Below are 25,235 nucleotides of genomic sequence, written 5' to 3'. Positions count from 1 at the left end.
AGGATACCAGTGATGCGTACATATCAGTTCTGCCAATTTTCCCCTTCAGGGACAGATCCCACTGATCCATTTTGACTGAAGGTATGATCTGAAGAGTTTTTGCATCTGTTCTGTACAAACAAAACATTCTGGTACTAGAACATGAAGATATGCAAAAAGCACAGGATTTTAAGTTAGGCATTTTAAGTTAGACATTTACTACATTATTTTCTAGCCATAAGAACCTTTGTCAAGTTATTTTGTTTCCTTGAGTTTCAATATTCTCCACCTTTATAAAATGGGTTAGGAGAATTAAATAAAATAATAGATATAAATCATCAGTCATATAGTCACTTCTCCATAAATGGTAGTTTTCTTAACTTCCCTTTTGGCCAATCTCTGTGATTGATTTAAAAAAAAACATTTAATTCCATGTGCAATTTAATAGGTTGAAGTTTGATGTAGAAGCCTAAATTTAATTTTAGTTTAGTATGAACAAGAGTCACCTTATTTATATTATTTATCAGTGCAATACAAACATTATGAAAACAACAACTTAGTCCCAGGTACCAATTGAGAGGTTGCAAATTATCTAAGAAATATGTAATATGTAGTTAAATGACCTTATATTCAAGATTTATTACATTCAAATTACTATTATTATTTTTATAGCAAAATTGCAAACTTGAAAAATGAAGGCTTTAAATTTTATAAACCTTACACTTTTGTTTTAGATGTTTTAGGGAGCTGCTTTGTCTCTGAATTATTAGCAATTTATTTTCCTCCTTCTTTGTTATGGTTTAGATAAGAGATCTCCCTCAAAAGTTCACTTGTGAGACAATGCAAAAAATTTTGGAGATGCTTTATGATAAAATTAACCTAATCAGCACATTAATCCACTTGAATGGATTAACTGCATTATAAAAGTAGGCAGATATGGTGTGAAGGAAGAAGTAGGTCACTGGGGGAGTGCATTTGGGGTTTATATTTTGTCCCTGGTGAACAGAGTGCTCTGTCTGTCTGTCTGTCTGTCTCTCTCCTTCCTGGTTTTCATACCCTGAGCTACTTTCCTCTGCTACACCACTCTGCCATATCTGCCTCACCTCTGGCCTAGAGCTATGGAGTTGGCTGACTATGGACTGAACCTCTGAAACCATGAGCCAAAATAATTATTTCCTTCTCCTCTATATTGTTCTCTTGAGTCTGGTCACAGTGATGAAAAAGCTGACCAACACTTTTTTTTTTCTTTTACATCATTTCCAAACAGAGCTGATCCTTTACTGTGCTTTCCTAGAGTATACTATAGAACTCTCATGGATTCCTAGAAAATAAATAATACCACCTTAGGTATCTCAGTAGTCATCCTGACTAGGCTTTTACAGACTGACATATGGATGTCTTCGATAGGTAGACATATTTGCACATAAGGTTTAAGTAGCAAGGAAAAAAAATGTCACATTTGATGCTGATGAATTCTGGTAATGAGATTCTTGTTGGAGGAGGATTATGGGCACAGCCCCTTTTGGCAGCATTCCACAGAGAAAGGAATAGAAGCAATATGCTTACAGATGTTGATATGCCTGTTGCCTTGGCAACATTAGTCCCTGTCTTTGTGGCAGCATCCAGGAACACAGCATCTGGCTGCAACCCCATCTGTTATGCTGACTGCAGCATCTGCCTCCACCTTTTCTTCTGTTCATCTAGCTTGGGCTTCTCATCCTCTGCCTTACCTGTGCTATCACTTTCTGATTGCAACATCTGCCACTATTTGTTCTTGCTTTATGTATACAACTTCAGGTGCTGTCAGGTGTCAGCTAAGTTTAGTGGCTATTGCACATAAATATACTTTTACCTGTGAAAAGCTGTTTCACTGAAGATGTTTTCCTTAGTCAGACTTTCTGTTCCCGTTATTTGAATGATTTCCTTAACAACTTCAATTTTGCCATTGTAGCATGCCCTAGATTTGAAGAAAATATTTTGATAAGTAAATACATGTCTCATAGGACCTATGGAATTCTATCTAATACTCACAGGTGCAAAGGGGTGTCTCCATAGATATTAACAACATGAGGCTGAACTTCCAAATCACTTTGGAGCAGGTACTTCACTATATCGTGGTGTCCGAATCGAGAACAGAAATGGAGTGGGACGTGGTCTTCATTATCCTGAGCATTCACTGTCACCAGCAAGAAAGCAATAGATACATTATCTGGAATCCACTGTATATATCACAGCCATCATATATACTAGGCTGTGGACATTTTGTAAGTGCCTGAGAGACGCCTGGAAATTGCCAATTAATGATAATAATAGAGGAAATTAAGTGCAACCAATTTAAAAAGTTGGAATTCTATTCTATTGCCTATTATCACATTAAATAGACTTTCTTCTAGCTCCCATAAATTCTGTGGAATGCATCTAATCAAATATACCTTGCACGATAGAATGTTCAGGAAACTAATAAGCATCCAAAAGATACTTGTGGCCTTATTTCCACACATATATCCTTTTGAATTGATTTTGTTTTTCCTATATAGGATGTCAAAAATTACAGATCCTGGCCAAAGAACTAAACCCAGGTATTTTTGGTTCTGCAGATTATTGGTAGAACCTGGCAATTTGTTTGTTTACAACATTGTTTAGGAGGTCCTGATGTATATCCTCAGTTGAGAGTCTGAGAGTCTCTATACTTCAATATACAGGGCATATTATTGTGGGAAAAAAATATATATATACATGTACATATATATATATATATATATATATATATATATATATATATATATATATATATTGTGTGTATATGTGTGAGTGTGTGTGTGTGAGTGTGTGTGTGTATGTGTATATATACCCACAGTTTAGAGGACACAGACCTAATTAAACATGTTAACATAGACAAGTTACTTAAAATTCATTCGTTCACTCAGTAGTGGGAATTTGCTCTTGGCTTTGCCCAACCAGCTTCATGACAGCTTTTTGTATTTGGGAAATGCCCTATACTGCAAGTACAGGCTAAGACAGTGTTCCATCACAGAATCTGAAAATGTGTTTTCCAAGATTAGGAAAGGGGGACAATATAGGGAGTTGTTGTCATTCTCAACAGTGCGCTAGTTTGGACAATTATTTATAGTCTCTTCCAATCAACATACCATATCAGGCTCTTTGGAGACAGTGAAGCTGATGACACATTAAACAGGGCCTAATCTATCCTGGCAATGTAGTAGTGGTGGCAATAGTTCTATTAAGTTTCCATTGATAGCAATTCCAGCTACAGATTCAGTGTCTTGCATTGCTGGTTTTCCAAGCATAAGGTTGATGTGTGTGTGCAGCACAGCTGGTGATGAGTTTTCATAGGACTGATTTTGTTTTGTAGTGTGACATTGGAAGTTGCTCCTCACTGTATTAGAAACCTTCCTACCTACCCTTTTCTGGAGAAGAGTCTGTGTGCTGCTTGACATTTTAAATATATTCCTAATATGCTTAAATTAGAGTTAGCTTCCAATGCTTGATAAAACTTGATTGATACTCTATTCCCTCAATAAGTTTTGAATGATCACATCGAGCCAGTCACTGTCCTAGGTGTTAGAGGTACTGATGTTTTATTAGTAATGATGAAGTAATACACCATGGTTGCAGGATGCTTAAAGGATTAAAGGAACATGTGGTTAGAAAGCATCTAATATTATGCCTATTATATAGTGGACAGATATTCAATAAGTTATTTTGTTTCCTAATTTCCCTCTTAAATTTTTCCTACATTCTAAGACCAATACACTTAGAAATGCAGAGTCCATACACTCAAATATAGTTTAAACGAATAGTCAGTAATTACAGGATTGAAATAATAAAAGCTAAACACTAAACTACCAAATTCTGGGTTTGACTTTAACTCACTCAGTACTTTAACATTAAAACAGTTGCACTAAGTACTTTATAGATATTTATTTTAATATATGATTTCTTTGTTTACTTTGTAGAACCAAAAGAATTGAAGGCCTGAATTTTTTAAAAAAAATAATGAAAATAAGAAGGTAAAGCAAGGAAGGTAACAGTAAGTTTTAAAATTTTACATCTAATTTTCGGCTATGATTGGTATAATCATCATATAACAATAAATGAACAATTATTTAGGCCTTCTTTAGTTGTATACTTTGTTGATAATCTTTCTCATTATCCTGTCCTGTATGATCTTAAGCCAAAGGAAAATATACAACAAAGTCCCTGATCTCCTGAGGTTGTTATAGAAAAATAAATTTTTGAATCTTTTTAAAATTAATAAATAGCTCAGAAAGACACATCTCCTACAGAAGAATGTTTCTCATTCTTTTAATTGTCTTCCTTTTTGTGATACTTTCATTTGTTCACATTCTTTTTGAACACAGTCAATGGCATGAGTCAATGCATGAGAATAATTTGGAGTCCAGGACCTCTGGAAGGCCATTTAAGAGTTCTTGAAGTCCAGACAGAAAATTTTAAGGTAGAATATAGTGCAATATTCTATTAGTCCATAATTTGCCTTTAGTCATCTCAGCTCCGCCCAAAATACTTTTTCTCCTACTGAATCATTAAGACTTAAAGTAAGTTTTTTACTTGGTAAATTACATGCAGTGGACCTAACATTCTCCCCATCAAAGAAGCAATGGGGAAATCGGGGGAAATACAGGATCAAACACAGGGTTTATATGAATGTACCTGTTATTTGTGCTTCAGTCATTGTGATTGACTTAGATTTTTTCATGGACAAGTTTGCAAGGACTAAACATGTATATGTTATTATATGTAACCCTCAAGAAAATTGAACCTCTGAATGATATTATATTTACTCTAACTTAATATATTATTGAGAAGCTTAGGTAAAGGAGACTTTCAAACAAAAAAAAATATGTAAATTGTCATAAGGAAAATATTTAGTGCCTATCCTCTACTCTGAAGAGAGTAAGTGCTCAGTAATATCTTTTAAAAGGAAAAAATATGTTTGAATGGGTGGGTGGGATAAAATAATCAATAATTGATTATTGATCTTAAAGATAAAATAAAAATTTTACATTAACCCCTTAATAGCTGAAAATCACAGAATATCTTAAAATATGTGTTTTGAATAAATATTTAATAATATATTTGTATAATATCCCCCCAAAGATATATTTTTTTAAATAAAACATTCTTTTTACTGAATATATTGTAGAATTTTGTGTGTGTGTGTGTGAATTTCTGTAAAACTGGATTTATGTTGAAGGACTATGTTTATTAAAATAACTATAACATTTAATACTGAGATGACAAAAATTAATAAATTCCAAATTTAAAATATTCTATCTTCAACCATGTCAAAATGATAAGTTTTGAAGACTGTATTGCAGTTTTTTTTTTAAAGAAGTCCAGTAATATTCTGACCTTTTCAACCTCATTTAGGAGATATTATATTTCTCTTTTTTCATTGCCCTCAGAGAAAAAGAAGCAGACCAGAGACTTAAAACATACCTGACTGAATAGGTCAGCCTTTGAACACATTAAAATGAAGAGTCTGCTTTCAGCATTACATTTTGGCCAATTTTGTAACCTGAATTTATTCTTATTTGTGACATTCTGTTACCATGGAAACATACTGTAAATACCAGATTTCAAATTGTTCTTCTTTTGGGGTCATTCATTTAATCTTCCTTTTACATCCATTTACCATAGGTAAAGTCTGTATTTAAAGTAAATCATCTTGAGGCTTAGCTACATTTTGGAATAAGTGAACTAACTGGTAATAGGTATTATACAGTGTCCATCAGCATAGTAGACCTTATGGTTTGTTTGTTTGTTTATTTATTTATTTATTTATTTATTTATTTATTTATTTATTTTTGCAATTGGTTGAAGTGCAAAAGGGGTTTAAATATCAAATGTGTATCAAGAGGAAATAAAAATACTTGAAAGTTTGATTCATGCTGGCTCTTGATTTTTACAAAAATGATTGAGTAGGAGGCATGTAGTACTTGTGTGAGACCGAAAGAAGATGTTAAAAATTATATTGTATGATGCTGGTATGTAAGGGGAGGATGGGTGTGCTACACATTTCAATGCCTTTTAAGCAGAATAGTCCTTTGATTCTGGAGACACGCTGATCACAAATGACACTCATTTTGACACTACTGAGCTTTGGAGTTGTGCAGAAGAATAAAAAGCTGAAGTTGTCATTGGTAATAAAAGGAAAAAGTGATGCAGTTTTTGACCCTTTAGAAGAGCAAGGCAGTTTCAAAAACATAATTATGTGTTCAGTGGTTCACAGAGGTGTACCTCTGCCTATTCTAAACTATCACAATGAAAGAGACAGCTTAAATAAACTCCAAGTAATAGTGTTCCTAGTGTTTTGACAACACATTATCCATAGTATAGATGCCTGTGTTACTGCAGAGTAGCTTATAGAAAACAATGCAAACTATGCTTCTCGTATTTTACAAAATAGTGATGCCTGTTTCTACCATGGAAACTGGAAACTGCCCTCGCCTCTTGCCTCAGTTGTCTATAGGAGCTTTTCTGTTTTCTTTTTGAGTAGATAAAAATCATCGATTAGCTTTATTAGCTGAATATCAATCTGAATTTTGGACCAAGGAACTGGCAGTTCTACAGGTTTGACAACCATGTCCTTTCAGAAATGTGTATCATTCCTGTTGCAAAGGCCAGCAGCTCTTACAGCTGGGCTTTTAATTAGGTCTCTAGGGGGTCAATGGAAGAATGTTGGATATGCCTGAGAGAATTTAATGGCAAAATGTAACTCTCAGTGAATTTGTGTCAAAAAATAAAGTTCGTGAGGAATTTTTTTTAATAACTCTACTTTTAATCAACTTTCCAAAATTCATTTTTATAATTTTGAAAATAAAAAGGCAAGAGAGATTCTATTCTAGTAATTGAATCTGAAGTCCTTCCATATATTCTAAAGCCTTTTCCCCCCAAATTGATTATATTCAAATTCTATGTCCAATAAAAATTATACTAATATAATATTAAATATTGGAAAGGCAATGGGGAACTATTGGAACTCTGATATATTAATGTAGGATTGAAAAATAGCACAAACATTTTGGAAAACTGTCTGGAAACTTCCTAAAAATGTAAACATATGCATACTCCTTGATAAAGCAATTCTATTTCAATAAATGTACTAAAGAAAAATAAATGCATATATGTTCACAAAAGCACTTGGATGTTCTGACTGTGCAAATGTACAGGACAGTGAGTTTTCTCTGATTGTGGAGAGAGGTGGCAGAGTATGGGAGAACAGTGTCTGAGATTGGAGCCTCTGATGACTCCTGGCTGTGACATGCAGAGTCCCTGGGAAAGTTTCTGGGCAAAGGTGCAGGATGCCTAGCTGCTGTAGTAATGCCCTTCTTGAGGAGGCTCTGTGCTAGGGTCTTATCAGCCTCAACCTTGAACTCAGACACTCAGCTCCTGGAAATATAGGAACTCTTGTTAGACACCCACAATGTTTCACCAAGTTCCACTGCTCCTGAACCTGTCTACATAATAGTAACTTTAAACAATGGAATTTCTTGAAACCTATACAAACCTCCTAACACTGCACATAGAAACTTAGTATATAACTGAGGAGTAAGCTGCATAATGTTGCAAACTCTGTAACCTGCCTAATGATACAATGAACAATAATGTACTACTGATGCCAGTGACCTAACGTAACCTATTGATATAAATAAAGCCAGCAGCTTGGACAAGCAGCCATTTTGCCTCTGCATCTTGCCTCTGTGTGTCCTTTGACTTCTTTACCTTGGAGCAGAATGTTGTTGGTAGTTTTATTCGTAAGAGCAAAACATCAGAAATATTAACAATTGTAGCATATTCAAACAAGTTAATTTTAGCAATATAAAAAGTAAAGTATGACTTATGCAATATTATGAATAACTATTGAAATTAAGTGGGTGAGCAGAAGAAATCTGTCACAAATTATATGAATTTTAAAAACAGACAAAACTGATCTATGGCAATAGATGCTCATATATTGAGGATCTTTGGTGGTTAAGGCTATTTACTGAGATAAAATAATAAGTGAATATACCTGAGTGAAAAAATATTCTGTGTCTTGATCTGGGTGGTTTTTGCATAAATGTATACATGAGTAAATATTCCTCAGTATTTATACTAAAAATTAAAAATTTTTTATATATGTAAATTATATGTCACTTTGAGAAAACTGCAGGAAAAACAACAATTTTGCCTAGGAAAATGTCTTACTTTATCAAGCCACCTAATATGTTGAGAACTGAGCTGAAACATGTAGAGAAGGATTCTCTTGTAGGTTTAATAAGAATATTTTTTAAAATAAATTATCATTTGTGGAACAAATTATCACATGACTGGAGGATTAGTCATTTTCAAGTTTATTCTCTAATAAGAGAAGTACAAGTAAAGTAGTATATATAAAGTAAAAGACAGTAAATTTCTCCTTAATATATTATCTTACCATCTGCTTTGCTTCCATCTTCCATCAGAAGTTTTGCAATATTAAAGAATCCCTTTGCAGATGCTAGGTGGAGAGGTCTATCTCCAACTTCACCACTTACATTTACATCAGCACCAAATTTCAAAAGGAGGCGGGTTACCTAAAGGAACCATTAACTTGAGATTAATGCAAAGAGTCAAGTAATAAAGGGAAGCTTTCGACCATTAAAGAACACTCTATAAAGCTTTCTCTTAGGTTATTGTCACCAGAAAATAATAGAAAATCCTAACTCAACTAGATTGAACAACAAGGAATTTATTATTAGATTAGTTAACAGTTAGTCCTAAACCAGAACAACTGCAGGGTTGATTAAATACAACAGCTTAAGAACATTGTCAGAATTCAAGTTCTTTCTATCTGTTCTTCCATGCTCAATACCTTCACACTACCCTCCTCATGGTTTCAAGAGAACTTCAGCAGCTCCATGTGTTATAAACCAAAGTCCACAGAGTAAAGCAAGAGACTCCTCTAGCTTTTGAAATATGAGATTTCCTTTTGTCAAATCTAAAAATTTCTTCCTAAAAACTTCTCAAAAACCATTTTTCCATATCTCCTTGGCTTATAGTAGGTAATTTACAACTTTCTAGACCAAAAGTTTGAGAAGGAGAAAGATTTATTGTGAGTGGCCTGGCTAATTAAAATCTACAACACATTGGCTGAGGAATAGGGACACCTTCTCTAAACACAATCTCTAGGAGAAGATTGAATACTGGAATTACACGAGTCTGTAAGCAAGGAAAAATGTGTGGCATGAAGCAGTAATAGTTGTGATGATAGTTTTGCCTAAGGAACCATGGTGCATGCTGCTGACCCTATTATACATAATGAATTTTAAATGTTGAGTGGCAATATAGTAAACTAAAGAGTTATTGTCCAGAGGAAGAGAGAACTAGAATTAGAATCTTATTTATATTAGCTGAGTAACCTTGAGAAAATAAATTAATTTCAGCCTAGATGTCTTCACGGATAAAAAGGAAATGATAATAAAACTTAACTCAGGGGTCATTGTGAGGATCAAATGAGATAATATGCTTAATGTGCCTAGGACAATGACTGACAGATAATATATGTTCTGGGTTATTTTAAAAATTTTCAGTGAATTGAGACAATACTGTTTATCATCCCTGTTTCAAAGTTATTGTGAGGACCAGATAAGTTATGAAGAAACTTTGAAAAAGTTAAATTTTGGCTTTGAAAGCCTACTTTTGCCATTTCCTTTCTTTAGCATTGACTTTTGACAGTTCCATAATGTAGGTCTTCATAGTACATAGTAGTACTTTCTAAAATCACCCATTATCTTCCTGAACAAGGTTTTTCAAATTCTTTTTTAGCCAGAACTTTACTTGAGTCTTGATTTTCATGATGGCTCCAGGCATAGGCCACTGCTGGCCATCGTGCTGCTAGAGTCCTGGATCTGGATATGTACAAGTAAAGGAGAAACAGCAACAGTAATCCGGGCATCTTCCCCAACTGGCTGTTACTCCATATCCAAAGGGACAGAGAAAGATGACATGATAACTTCATCTTCCTGGGGTTGTTTTAGATGATAATTTATGAGGATCCTTTGAATCACTTACATATATACTTAGGAATTCACCAAATAAATTCCTTAAACCTGACATTGCTTTCTGGAGAATTTCAAAAGTCACTTTAGTGATCCTAAAAGATAAGTTGGGATGTGTGTGTGTGTGTGTGTGTGTGTGTGTCATTAAAAATAACAGGAAAATGCGCCTCAATTATCCTGACCACAAAAGTATCAAAACAAAAGTGAATTCGAGCTCTAGAACTATTTTTGGCTTTTCCTATTCAGCAGTCAATACATGTCATTGGTAGAAATTTCTCAAAAATATGAGACATTTGATAGAAATTCTAGGCAAAATATTAGCTGGATGGGATATGGGGAAATTATTTTCTACTGAGTGTAGTAGGTAAGAGCAAGGGTTCTGGAATTAGGCTTCTATTTATTATCTATGTCAACATGAACAAATTATTTAAACTTTTAATACTTCAGTTTCTTCATTGCTAGAGTGGGAGGATGATAACAGTTCTCCCTCATAAAGTTTCTGTGAAAATTAAATAAGTTTTAAAATGTAAAGCACTCAGAAAAATACCTAGCACTCTAATAACTATTAGGAAAAGTGGTACTATCAAGGTAATATGTGAATCTTATCCTTTTGTTAGGTAATGGGCAGACAGAGACTTAATTCAGGAGACATTAGAACAGCAGAAGTTTAGTCTTCAAGAACTTTGTACTGGTAAGCAAATATTTCCATTTATGCAGACTCTGTAAATTCTGATTATGTGACTTTATAATGGACAGATTTAAACTATCTCTGAAATCGATTGTCTATTAAGCACTATTATTATATACCTAGGAAATATTGTTCTTGGTACAAAACATCTATTCGTCCACTTAAAAATAAGCAAATAAACAAATGGCAGGGAACATGGCACATTAGGCACATTTATATATTGAATGTACCATTCTCCTTGTCAGCATATTTTAGCAAATGACAACAGCCTCCATAAATTACTTATGTGCTGCCTTCATACATAGAGAAAGTGAGTCCCTTATCATAAAAGGGCCATCCACATTTTAGCATAATTTTATAAGACTGTGACTATATTTTCAGGGAAAGTAAACAAATTTAGCTCTCTACCCAATATGCATCGAGGCTCTTTATCTTTCTGCTGGTTTATGAGGTTAATCACCAAAGAAGATGGCTCTACAAGCAGCATGCATTGTAAATATTCTGTCTGTGCCTGAAGCCAGAAAAAATATGGAATATTTCCATCACCTGGGTTTTTGGATTCTACATTTTCAAACCCATTTTCAGTGCCTGACTCTCCAATGCACTCCAGTGTACTCTGAACAGCACATCAATGAAATGAGCATTACCCGCCCCCACCCCTCCCAGCTACAGGTCAGTTTTCACATGACCAAAAGGGTCCAAGTATATGTCAGCAAGCAGAGAAAAAAAGGCATAATAAGTAGGACAGCCAGGGACATAAGAAAATTTAGTTTTCAACTTTGGGTCTTCAGGCAGTACTGTGGCATGTCCTTCAGGAAGTTAAAAGGGTATAATTCTCCATAAGTAAGTGAGTCAGGGGAGAAAAAACAAGGGAGAGTGAAAGTGGCGAATAGTTATGTTTGGTTATTCAATTATGTTTATATTTGTTTTATGTGATTCTTTTCAGTTTCTTGAGAAAACAGCTAAAGGGTAATGCTTGAAAGCAGTATATACAAATTCTGTCTTTCATGATGGATTTTAGATTAGAGCACATTGTCTTGAATTCTGACTTTCCAATTTAGGCAAATTGCCTAGATTTTATGACATTGGTCACTGATTGGAGAGAAATAACAAGGTGTGCTCTAGCAAAACAAAACAAACCTGGACTTTGGGATCAGATGGATCTGAGTACATATTTCACCTTTTCTATTTATTATCTGTATGACTCTGGCATGCAATCTGACCTGACTGAACCTCATTTATAATCATTAGTAAGAACAGGGAAAATAACAACTGATTTCAGATTGTGACCAAATTAGAAAATGATGATGATGATGATGATGATGATGATGATGATGATGATGTCGTCTTTGCCCCTGGAGGCTTCCTCTTCCTTGTTTTCTTAGCTTCTAGAAGCTGCCTGAATTTCTTAGATTGCAGCCCTTTTCCTGCATCACTTCATCCTCTTATTCTATTGTCACATCTCTCCTACTACTTAACTTTGATTCCCTTTCCTCTCTTACATGAACCCTTGAAAATCATTAGGCCTAGTGGATAATCCAAAATAATCTCCCTATCTCAAAATACTTAACTAGGTCACATCCGCAAAACTCCTTTTAAGGTAAAATTCATAGAAATTAGGATGCGAGCATATTTCAGAAGATATTTTTTTTTTCAACTTACAACATCCTGTGACAGTAGTAAAGGGGAAATAAAGTTTCTGTAAGACATCTTTGTTCAGAGAACTGCAGGAAGAGCTTTTATGATTTGTTATGTTGCTGTTGTCATTAGTATCATCACAGTGATATATATTGAGCATTTGAGAAGAAATATAGATCTCATTATAACACCATTCCTGAGAAGTAGTCACTATTAATATCTTTATTCCCATTTCATAGATGAAGAAATGAAGATCATAACCAATGAATGGGTCATAAGGCAAAGTAGGCACTTTTTGATTGAGGCTTACTGATTCCTGTGGCTGCACACTTACCAAAGCACCCTACTACCTCCTCTGTGACTAAGACTGTCAGTAAAAATGAATATTATGACAGCTGTAATGTTCATATGGGTCTATAGGCTCTTCAAGAATGGAGCTCATGAGATTATGGCAAAAAAAAAAAAACATTCAGCAAATATCTTAAATAGCCTATCTTTAGTGATAGGACAGTTGAACAAAAGTCTGGTACATTGGAACAGAACCCCAGTCTTTGAAAGTTTTGCAGCCAGACTTACCTGTTCATGCCCGTAGTATGCTGCAATGTGCAATGGAGTGAAAAAAACTGCATCTTGAACATTGACATTAGCACCATGTTGCAATAACACATCAGCAGCCTGGACAAGAAAGAGATCTTGATTAGGGACCTCTTTGGGGGATCTATTACTCAAAATTTAGTTCACAAACCATGTGCATAACTGTTAATTAGGCCTCTCATCCTGAAACACAACCTTTTCTTCCATCTCCCTTCCACCAAACTTTCAATGCCTCCTTGCTTCTATCTAGAAAATAAAGACTAAGCCTCTTCATATGACACATAAGTTCCACTCAATCTGATGATATTCTTTTTTAATATATCACCCATTACACTCTTTCATAAACACAATTTTGTAGTCAAATGTATAGTCAATTGCCACTTATTTTCTACTCCTTGAGGTGCTGCTCACATTATTTTGTCAGGCAGAAATTCCCTTCTGCCCTATCTACAGATGTTTAAATCCTGGCTAAAATGTCAAAATGCCATCTCCTCCAAGATTTCCTTCCTTTCATTGACATCTGTTTGGTTGAAATGAAAGCTTTCTTCCTTGTAATTCACGTATAACTTTAATTCATGTCATTTAGAACATTTTTCACTGATATACATGTCTTATTATCCCTACTAAAGAGCAGACTCTTGAAAGACAGACTATATGTTAGATCTTTAACTTACTCTAACATTTTGCCTTAGAAATAGTAATCAAGAGACATTTGTTGAATAAATGAAAGAAAGAATAAGTCAGTGAAAAATACCACCAGGAACCCTTGGCCAACTGTCTTCATGGAAATCCATGAATTAGCAATTTTTTTAGAGGAGGAAAAAAATATTTTTTCTTTACCTATCAGGTTCATTGACTTGGCCCTATATATTAAACTGACAAAACACAGATTAACAAGAAAAAAAACAAATAGAAGTTTATTAACAAGTACATTATCGACACAGATAAGAGCAATCAGTAATGAGTAACTCAAAGTGGTAGTTATTTATATAGCATCTTAACAAAAGTGCAGTAAATTTTGCAGAAAAACAAGACAACGGAAAACAATCCTGAGCTAGTAGGGGTAGTAAATTGAAGGAAGGTAAATATATAGGAAAACTAGTAGAATATAAGGGTCAGTTTTTGTCATGTTGATTATGTAGCTTAGGAGCTGGGACCTAAGCTTTCTCTGGTTTAAAGGGTCTGCAGTTTTCTCTGGTGTGAGATTAACTTCTGTTCATCCTGGTAGACATGGGAGGAGAGAGAACTTTACAAATTTATGTCCTATTCTTAGGCAAACAGGAGGAGATCAGAGACTCATTTTATTCTATTTCTCAGTTTTCTCTAACAAAAATTATTCAATATGCCTATGTGGCATACTTAAGGGTATCCTTCACAACAAATTTGTCAGTTTTTAGGTTTCTTTTCTCAAAGACCTTCTTTTCTGGACAACAGATTGGATTGCTTCCTTCAGATATGTTCATTTTCTATAAGACTTTCCTGATGTACTCTTCTTCAGTTGGTAAAATGATATACATTTGATAAAATTTTCAAGAGTCTGTTAGAAGAGAAAACAGAGAGGGGACCTAAGCTCAAGTGACATATGTCTTATCACCTTTTCTGTTCCTCTAAGCAAATATCCTAAGTCAAATTTCCTTATTTGTATGAATCATATCCCTTCAGAGTGTGGCCATATATATTACATATTGTGCCCTTGTATTTTAAAGAGGTAGACAATGAAAATCAAAGGCATTAGGAATTTTCTCAAGGTCACAGGGAAAGTCACTGTCACCAGAAAAGTGACTCTTCAGTTTCTTGCCTCTCATTTTGTTTGAGTACTCTGCAGTTTTAAATAGCTCCTTTATTTAGTTACTTATTTATTTTCTATTAAATAAAATTTATTGTGCATGTTTGAACTAATACTGCTATTTTATAAAAAGGACAAGGAATTCTCGTGGAACATCTGAAATTGTTGGTGAGTCTAAACAGATAAACAGGTGTACAGGCTTCTATACATTCTCAGAATAGTGTTTTTGCTTATATCCAGATATTGCTAAGTAATGACAACATAATCATAAACATTTATGGAGGCAATAGCATGTGTCTGTCATTGAACTTAATTCATCAATGGTATTAGAGTGTACTCTCTTTCATATCAAAACCCGTAAAGATAGATGCTCTTCTCCCAATTTAAAGGTGAAGAAACTGAGCTTCAGGGAGGCTATTAACATATTTGAGGTCAAAGAGCTAATAAGCGGGAGAACTAGAATTCAAGTCCACATCTGTTTGACTTCAAAATTTATTTTCATTAGACTGTGAATATGCTCTCATTAATGCTAACCTTTAAGCAAAAGAACCTTTAAGTAAAAGAACCAACTCAATCCCAGATAGGAGGAAGCCATCTGTCTATAGAGGCTCTGTAGATTCAGCTTGAAAATGACTGCCAGAGCCATTTATAACAAGTGTCTAGAATCTAAGGCTTACTATGCCCAGGAGTTCAATCTCAGAAACCTTGAAAGGAGGACACTAAGGATCAAGAAGAGAAAGCTTTTTACAATTTCTCTTATTTTAAATTTAGCATAAAATAGACAGCATGAATTTTCATTGTAAAAAGGACCCTCAAATGTTAACATATAAAGCAAATTTCTTAGGCATGGTTCCATAACTTACTTTCATTCTAAAATATAAAAACTCTGAAGTTTCAATAAATAGTCAAAAGTAAAAAAAATTCCCTCCTAAGTTTGCACTAATGCAGTCACTCAGAAGGTCAACTTTTGGACTGAACATCCATTAATTATGAAGTGTTGGCCTTCTGAGAAACTGTCAAAATGTAAGTTTTAATGAAACCACATAGCGTCATTATTGAACTGTAGGCTTTTTATAAAAAATTGTTTTTAAAATTCAAGGAAATATTTAACCATTAAGAGCAAAGTACATTGTAATTATATGATTTTATTTATATGAGTAGAATGTACTTATTAATTTCTATGAGTTTGGAGTCATTATGGGGAGTCATTAAGAGTTCTCCCAGAACTTCTTTTTTTCTTTCTTTTTCTTTTTTTTTTTTTGGTACTGGGGATTGAACCCAAGGGCTCTTGACTACTGAGTCACATCCGCAGCTCTATTTTGTATTTTATTTAGAGACAGGGTCTCACTGAGTTGCTTAGCACCTTGCCATTACTGAGACTGCATTTGAACTCATGATCCTCCCATCTCAGCCTCCCCAGCAGCTGGGATTACAGGTATGCACCACCATGCCCAGCTGTTTCCCAAAACTCTTCATGGAAATATATTGTATTTGATGTAAAAATATACCTGTTAGATAGGTTAAGGTGATGTACTCATATAAACAGATTTAAAGAAATTCTATTAAATCATATTACCAATGCTACCCTTACTCCAGAACCTAAAATATGTTGGTAAAAGAAGTTCACACTCTTTTTACTATATGAAACCCCATGAAGTCACAGACAGAATTCATTTACTCACTGGTGTAGTAAGTATATGATAAGTATCAAATAATCTTTGAAATAAACTATGTTTATAATAAAGTGAAAAATTGGCAGATATATATTTACCACCAGGCATAAGGGAATTTAAATACAAATTATGTGATACAAACTTTAATTCAATTTGGTAAACATTTATTGAACAAATTTCAAATTAACCTTCAGCAATTCATAAGTGCTTGCTCCATGCCAGGAACTGTGAGTTGAGTTTGAAATACATTGTTTAATTAAGCTTTTTGTAGGGTTTATATTCTGTTGTTTCAAAACTTTTGAGAGAATATGTGGTCTTAATTTATTTCTCAATAAACAACAAAAGTACTATTAAAATCATAAACTAGAAGCACATTTTATCACAGAAAGAATACCTTAATATGATTAACAGTTTTAAGATATGAACTATATTATGCTTAGATATGTATAATCAACATACATATTTATATATACATATTGTATATGTATATATAAAATATTTCTAGTTCTAACAATAATCAGTTCTCAATCCATATCCAGAAAATATCTGAGTGATTTTCCTTCAATTTCCAGGTTGTAACACATTTGCACATTCTACTCCCTCTTCCTAGAGTCTTGCCTTCTCTTTTTCTGCAAGTTTTATACCTAGTCTCTAGGCCAAGCTCAGTTCCCATGTTCTTCAGGAAAACTTTCTGAAAATATTTCATTCTATGAATCCCCTCTTTCCTTGAATGTCTAAACATATTATCTTTGCAGCATAATTATCATTATTATATGAAATTTATTTTTTTAGTGTTCTAAGTTGTTTCAAAGTATAAGAAATTTTAACTCCAATTAAAAGGGTTTCTACCTGGGAGACACTGGAATTTAATCCTTCTAACTAAAACAGATCTTATTATTCAAAATCCCAGAGGCTCTAAATATAATGACTATAAAAGCAAAGACCTTCATTGTTCTTGCTGCATATTTTTCCTACAGTATGACTTTGACTCAATTTGACTTTGTCTTATTTATATCCCTCCTTTATCTTTTATCCTATAAAAGTCATTGTGCAGGAATGAAAGAGAAAAGAATGACCACATACAGAAGAACTAAATGCCCCATGATAGAGAAGGTGGAATGAGGTAAAATCTAGACAAAATAAAATGACAATCTCAATTGAAATTGCCAAAATCAAATATAGTGTCTTGTACCTAGTAAACTTTCATAAAACATCTACACTTCAAAATGAAATTTTTCTTTACTTAAGTGATATTTCACTTCCTATTACTTATTTGGAATCTTCAAATTCATGCTTGTACTATGCTTGTTTTCCTTAAGATTCATAGTCACAATTTTCTCTTCTGTAATCCTGTATCTAACCTTTATTATTGAGATACAGTGAGAGTAGAACAATAAGACTCTACTGTAACAAAACTCATTTTCATTTAATGAAAAATCTGTCTTAGCCAAGCTTAAAAAACAAACAAACAAACAAACAAAAACACTGTTCTCTAAAGCCTATGTCTCATCACTTCACAATGATTCCAGTGATATTAATATGGAAGTTGGTTTTTATTTGGTATTTTTCCAGTTATTTCCAGTTCTAACAATAATCAGTTCTCAATCCATATCCCTTCGAATTATTGCCTTCTTTCTGAAACTTCACAATCTTCTTTTAAGAGTTCTCTACACCTATGTCCACAGTTTCTCTCACTTTCTTCTACTGCAATCTGTCCTAGGAACTCACTACTCTGGTGAAATTTCCCTGGAAAACAACATCAAGTCTTCCTAATCGCCCATCCCTGTGGATGCTCTTTGATCTGTGGTGAATTTTTATAATTTTATGTTGCTTTGTGATCCATTTAGAATAAAAGTTGGACTTTATCTTACCACAATAGGGTTGGCAGTTTCTAATTCTCTGAATTTCTCCTGTTCCTCAATGAGGTAGATTCAGATGCCTTCCATATACATTTACTTCCTGATGACCCCCTCCCTACAGAACAGCTTGGTATACCCTACTTGACTTGTCCCTTGGATGCCTACACTTCACATGAACTGAGCAGAAGACAGGTAGCAGTGATCACCTCTCAGTCATAGACTCCACAACTAGTGCCACTTTTTCAAACCTATCAGTAAGAACTTCCCTTAAGAAGCTAGCTTGGGTAACACTGTGATCCCCAATAATGGTTTTTCCCACAGGTTTCCATGTCCCTCTCAGTCAGCATGTATGTTCCAGACAGTTCCTAGCTTCCCATGTGTCCTATTAAATATAGTGCTCTCTTCCCTCTTGGTTCTGTAAGCAATAAACTACTTCTATTATTTCATGTGTTTTGTTACATTGCCTCCTTTATGTTTAATCTGACTGAATAATTTAATCTAATTTCTTTCTCAGTCAGAAAATGGATATCTTGGTTAAAATTAACTGGACATAGTTCAAAAAAGAGCCACATTGGGATCTGCCAATATGAACAATTTTCCTGTGAGAGGGACACTTAGTCATGGTTCAGACACCTAGGCATTAGGCTACCTGTTGAGGTAAGTGAGTATCTGATGAAAGGGACATTGTAAACATGCATGCCCAAATCTCTGGACTCCTATTAGCATAGGGATAGAGTTTACAGCCACTCTCATGGAGAGATAATAATAAAATGAGCTGAGTTAGTAGTAGTGACCTATAGACTGATAATAGGTTTTAGAAGTATTAAGATGGTGGGAGCATTGTGGGAGAACGAGGGAGGAGAAGAGATACAGAGAGATAAGGAGACAAGTGATGGTCATAAAAGAGAAAGGCTATAAGGAGAGATTAGCACAGCAATAACACTTTGTACTTCTTGAATTTACAAAGTAAGAAAACATCACCTACAGTTCTGTCTGTCCAATTAATCACTTGTAATAACTATTTTTTTCCAATTCCTTCTGGCATTTCACTGTGCTTTTATCCAACACCACAAGCTGTTTCTATTGGAAACAATCACTCAATTAGTGCTTGAATAAAATTCTGAAATTTTCAAATGAATGGACAAAATTATGTGTCAATTAAAGCTACAATCATTGCTTAACTATTTGTATTGAAGTCATATTATATTACTTAGAAACATTTAGATGGTAGAATTTGCTATTTGCTTCAGAGTTACTAAGCCATTCTTTTGACTTTTCTACATTAAATATATATAATATTTACACATTATGTATAATACTTATATATAACATTAAATATAAAAATATATGTACATCTTTAAAAATAGAAAATGATGTCAATCCTTGACATTCACTACAAATATTTGGTAAGAACTTGCTGTCTTGCAGGTACAGAGTTTTTCACTTATGACATCAGCTGAATATTTTTATAAATTTTTTTATCTGAAATATCTTAAATTGAGCATTTAAGTATAAATATCTTAAATTGAGCATTTAAGTATAAAAACTTATTGAAAAATACTTTCTTCAGGCTGTCACAGAGATGAGGTTTTCTTATAGGATCTCTTTCTAATTATCTCATGTTAAAATTAATTTTGTCTTTAAAATTACTCCAAAAATGATTAGATAAATTCTATTATCAAAGAAGCTAATGAGAAGCTTCATATTCCTAAGTGCATAAATAAAGTTTACAGAACAATTGTGTGTTGTGTGTGTGTGTGTGTGTGTGTGTGAATGAATGAATGTATCCAACACTCTCCACTTATTAAATTTAGCATCACGTCTCTGGAAGTGATGATGATATAAGGATAAAAGCTGATGGATAGGGGCTGGGTTGTGGCTCAGTGGAGCACTTGTCTAGCATGTGCGAGGCGCTGGGTTCAATCCTCAGCACTACATAAAAATAAATAAATAAAATAATGATATTATGTCCAACTATAACTAAAAAAATACTTTTAAAAAAGCTGATTGATAAAGAGTGAGAAGTAGAACCAGGACAAGGTGTCAGAGACAATAACTGAAACCAGGAAATAACATGATTACATTAAAGTAAAGAACATATTATAGAATATTTATAGTTTAAAAGGGGGAAGAAAGAGAGCCAAACAAGGAGAGAGAAGAATTATCTAAGGAGGAAGAAGAGAACAAGGAATGCCTATCATGTTAGTCCACAGGAGAGATATTTTTAAGAGGGGCAAAATTTTACGAGCCTTCCAGTTAAACATCATCTTGCTGTGCTATTTGCTTCCTTAGATATATATTCCCCTTGCCATCATTTCCTTATGTGAAGGTCTTATTTTAAAATCCCTGGCTGAGAATACAGGCTTTCAGTGTTTACTGTTATGAACACATAATGTTCTACGCATTTCAAAAGCCACAATTTTTTTCTTATGAGACTTATTTAGATAGATTGCTACAGTCCCCATATTTTTCACTATATTGCAATTGTTAAGACACAAAAATTGGAGTACAAGTTATTCTCCCTCCCACTGACATTCCCTCCACACTGCACACAGCCTGAATATCACAATAGCAGAGGAATTCACATAACACCCAACCGCCAGTTTTCTCAAGACTTTTCTTCCCCATCCCAAGTCGCCTGTTCCTCTATTTTCACAAAAGAAGCTCTTCTGCCAAAGCATTTGAAAACAAAAGCGATTTGCCTCCACTCAAAAAATCAAATTCAAAATTATACTCTAGAGGTGAGGTGGAGTCAACTAATAGAACAGCAGAAGGAACAAAGACTTTGCATCTGAGATGAGGCTTAGTAATAAGAATCCTCTTAAAAATCAAATCAGTGATTAAAGAATTTCCAACAGCTGGTGTTTAAAAACAAAAAAGACACCATGAACAATGAAATCTCAGGTTCAGGGGTTACTACTTTCACAAATACATGTATGGAATATTTACTACTCTCTTTTTTGAGCTTCCTTATTAATTAAAGTCAGAAAACTTATTACTTGATGTACTGCAAGATAATACCTTAATTCATTTTAGGATAATAGGTGTGGGTAATCAATTGTAGCCTACAGTCTCTTTATTTAAAAATAAAATTAAAAATTTTGGTCTGCAAAAGTTCTAGAAGAAGTGACATAATCAAATTAGTATATCCACCAGTTGTAAAAATATTTAAACTGATTATGATACACTGTGTCGACAGGTATAGAAATCAGTTCCAGATTATTTTCTTTATAGAGAAGGAGTTTATTAAAATTAAGATCTTATATCATTTAGTGAGAGACCTATTATCAAGATAGAAAAGAGTAGGCATAATAGTGGTAAATGTATTTAACCATTCCATTGGATATATTAAACAATGCTCAGGTATATGCAGGTCTGTCATATAGATGCTAGGAATGACAGTAAAAAGAGGCACAGTATCAATACATTCAAGTACTTTTGGCTTCAGAAACAGAAAAGCCAACATATAAGTGTGGATGGGACTCAATCCCAGACTTCTAAATCCCTTCGCCTGGCTAGCAAATCTGGATACAAACAACCCTTGGCAGGCTTGCTCTAGGGCCCACATGCCTAATCACTGTGCTGTTTTACTGCTGTAGTCAAAATCATTGTTCTAGGATCCCAGTTTTTCAAACATTTCTAACAGATTTGAGAACTTTTATTCAATTAAGTTAGAACTCAGAATAAGTACTATGATAGAACTGGTTTGGGTAGTACCTAGTTGTATAAGGCATGGGCCTAATATACCTTTCTTGCTCCCTATTTGACCTCAGAAGTATCACTGGAACCCTAGACATTGAGACAATGCCTACAAGAAATTATCATTCTACAGAAGACAGGTGTTAATTGACGAAGAATAGAATTGCCACATATCTACTTTCTTCCTCCTCCTTGTTCCTAAGAAAAGATGGGGCAAAAAATACACATACAATATTATTGCTAAGTCTCCTGGGGTAGGAGCTTCCCCTGTCATCTAGCTATAACACATAATCTCTCTATGAATTTGTCTGTGTATATATTTGCTAGTGTCTTTGGTAAAATATTAGTGACATGGGCTATTGTGAGGACAAACAGTTCCTTTGAACATTGGTTTGGCATAATGACTCATTTTTAATGATTGAAATGTGGCAAAAGTTATGGAATGCCACTTGCAATATTAGGTTTAAAAAGATTGTGACTTCATCCCCCTTGCATTTTCTTTATCTCTCCCCCACTCTCTCTAAGGGAAGCCAGATGCTTTCTGGTGAATTATCCTATGGATAGGAGCACATGGCACAATTGATGTCTTTGGATAAGAGCCAGAGAGGACCTAAAGCCTGCCAACATCTACATGAGTGAGCATGAAAGTGAATTATCTTCCTATCAGTCACTGAGATGGCTACAGATCCCCTGACACTTCGCAGCCTTGTCAAAGAACTGAAACCAGAGGACCCAGCTAAGCGACACTGATATACTTGAACTAAAACAAACAAACAAAACTTCAAGATAAAAAATGTTTGTTTTATAAGCCACAAAACTTTAGTGCAATTTTTAATGTAGCAGTGGATAACTAATACACTATCATGCTGCTTGATTTATTATTGAAAACATCCAGGTCAGAACTGACTGTTGCATGGAACTAGTTGCTTAATTTATGTTTTTGAATATTAAAGAAGAAGAACTATTCAAATCAACACACTTTTTTTGAACACCTTAGTATTCTAAGTATTGCTAGGTTCTGAAGGTCAAAGATAAATTACTTGACCAATAACAATACATAGATTAGCAGAAGAAATGAAACAAAACAGCAATGACATAAATTATTCATGGATTTGATCATTCTTTAACACCCAGTTCAAACATAGTGTCTTGTGTTCTCTTGGGCATGTATTATTCTTTTGATTCTTCATTTCTATCCATTGGTCCATGTTTTCATCATTTTTCATTTATTCGAATTCTGGACAACTTCTGTTTTTATTTATCTGAATCCTGGACATATACTATTTGTGTATGCTCTGTGGATTAACACATACAGGTTTCGTATCTGGAAAATGTCATTTCCAACTCTATTCTTTTAAAATTATTTGGTCTTCATATATAAAATTTGGAGGAAAAAAGTTATTTGTTTTTGTTTATACTTTTAAGATATGGAGGGGTTAAGGGGATAGGAAAGATAGTAGAATGAAACAGACATTATTACTGTATGTGTATATGTGACTTCATGACCAAATTGACTCTGCAACATGTACATTCAGAAAAAAATGAGATAAAATATATCCCATCTATGTATGATATATCAAAGTGCATAAATGCATTCTACTGTCATGTATGACTAATTAAAACAAATAAAAAGAAAAAAGAAAAAAATACAAAGAAAATAAAAATTTCTAAATTTTGTCTTGGAAAGACAGAGAAAGCTATAGAAGGGGTATAAGCATGGGACTTGAAGTAGAAGTTCTAATCAGATATGAAAAATTAATCAAATTTACAGATTGGTAGTTAGTACCCAAAATAAAGCATATGCTTGACAAATTCTACCATTTCTTAAAATATACTTCAAAGTCATTTAAAAAAAATTTTAGTCAACAAATAATTTATAAAGGAGCAATTCATGGACTTGAAAAAATATCTGCAATACACATATTTACAAAATATACAAAGACTGGAAAACTGAACAATCTGCAAATATTACAATTAAAAATTAACAAAACACATAAATGGCTATTTCACTGAAGAGGATAATCAAATAGCAAATAGCAAACAAGTATATGAAAAAATGCCTAGCACTATTTGTTGTTAGAGAACTTCACATCAAAGCCATAATGGGATACCAAGAGATTGCCTATGGTGTTCCCTCCCTCTCTCTCTCTCTCTCTCTCGCCGTACATAAATATATCTATCTATCTATCTATCTATCTATATATATATATATATATATACACACATACACACACACACACAATCTCTCTCTCTCTATATATATATACACACACATACATGCACATACACACACATATATGTATGTATATATACATATATATAATTGTTATTTGCAAAATAAAAAGTGCTAACAAACAATAAAATTAATCTGTTGCTGTGCACCATATGATAAATGAGAGAAGGAACAATTGCAACAAATGGATTCCAACAATCTTCTCTCTGAGCCTGGCAGTAGAACTATTCAACCTGGTTTCCAAAATATTATATCATCAAACCTAGCATTTACCTGGTTTTCATTCATGTCAGGTATTCTGCTTTTTCCAATAATATCAGTAATTAATTTAAATGAACTAGACATTGTAATTAAAAGGTATAAATGTTCAACATGTATAAAAAGCAAACAATAACTATATGATCTATACATATGTCACACTTTAAATATCAATACAAACCAATAGGTAAAAGCAAAAGAAGGGGAAAATAAGCATGAAAAATCTGAAATAGAGTTATAATATAAAATAAATTTCAAGAAAAGTATTTTCAGAGATAAAGGGGAACATTTCATAACCATAATAGGGTAACTTCTTCAAGAAATTATAACAATCCTAAATGTGTATGTACCTAATAACAAAATTTCAAAATACATGAAGTAAAAATTAATAAAACTAGAAAGACAAACCCACAATTATATTTGAAATTTTAAGCCCCTTCACTTTGCTGGAAGGAGTAATGATATAGAAGGCTTAACAACATTATCAGCCACTTTTACCTGCTTGTTATTTAGAGAACTATACATAATAATGACAAGTAGAACATTAATAAAGATAGAATATATTCTGTCATAAAATGAGATTGGAGAAATTTTAAAAATGTGAAATTATGCAGACTATTTCCTGCATTATTTATTACATTAGAAATCAATCATCTTAAGATACATAGAACTCCCACTCCCATGTCTCAACGACTTCAAAATTAAACTGCACACTTATAAATATCTTACAGATCAAAGAAAAAAGCACAATAAAAGTAAATAAA

The 25,235-nt window shown here is 33.6% G+C and overlaps 1 protein-coding gene across 1 annotated transcript in view; it reads right to left on the bottom strand.

The window, feature by feature from the left end:
* Tnni3k (TNNI3 interacting kinase) overlaps window positions 1–25,235 on the bottom strand; it is a 291,075-nt gene that overhangs the window by 189,144 nt on the left and 76,696 nt on the right. Inside the window, exons 6-9 of the mRNA XM_071617944.1 lie at window positions 12,946–13,044; window positions 8,441–8,579; window positions 2,011–2,155; window positions 1,832–1,936 (exon numbers count right to left, since the gene is read on the bottom strand). Of these exons, the coding sequence (XP_071474045.1) occupies window positions 1,832–1,936; window positions 2,011–2,155; window positions 8,441–8,579; window positions 12,946–13,044 (488 nt within the window). The remainder of the gene's footprint in view (window positions 1–1,831; window positions 1,937–2,010; window positions 2,156–8,440; window positions 8,580–12,945; window positions 13,045–25,235) is intronic.

Source organism: Marmota flaviventris, chromosome 10 (assembly GCF_047511675.1).
Source record: "Marmota flaviventris isolate mMarFla1 chromosome 10, mMarFla1.hap1, whole genome shotgun sequence".
Lineage (NCBI taxonomy): Eukaryota > Metazoa > Chordata > Mammalia > Rodentia > Sciuridae > Marmota > Marmota flaviventris.
Note: the sequence above shows the minus strand (reverse complement) of the source record. Positions and strands in the feature narration are given on the sequence as shown.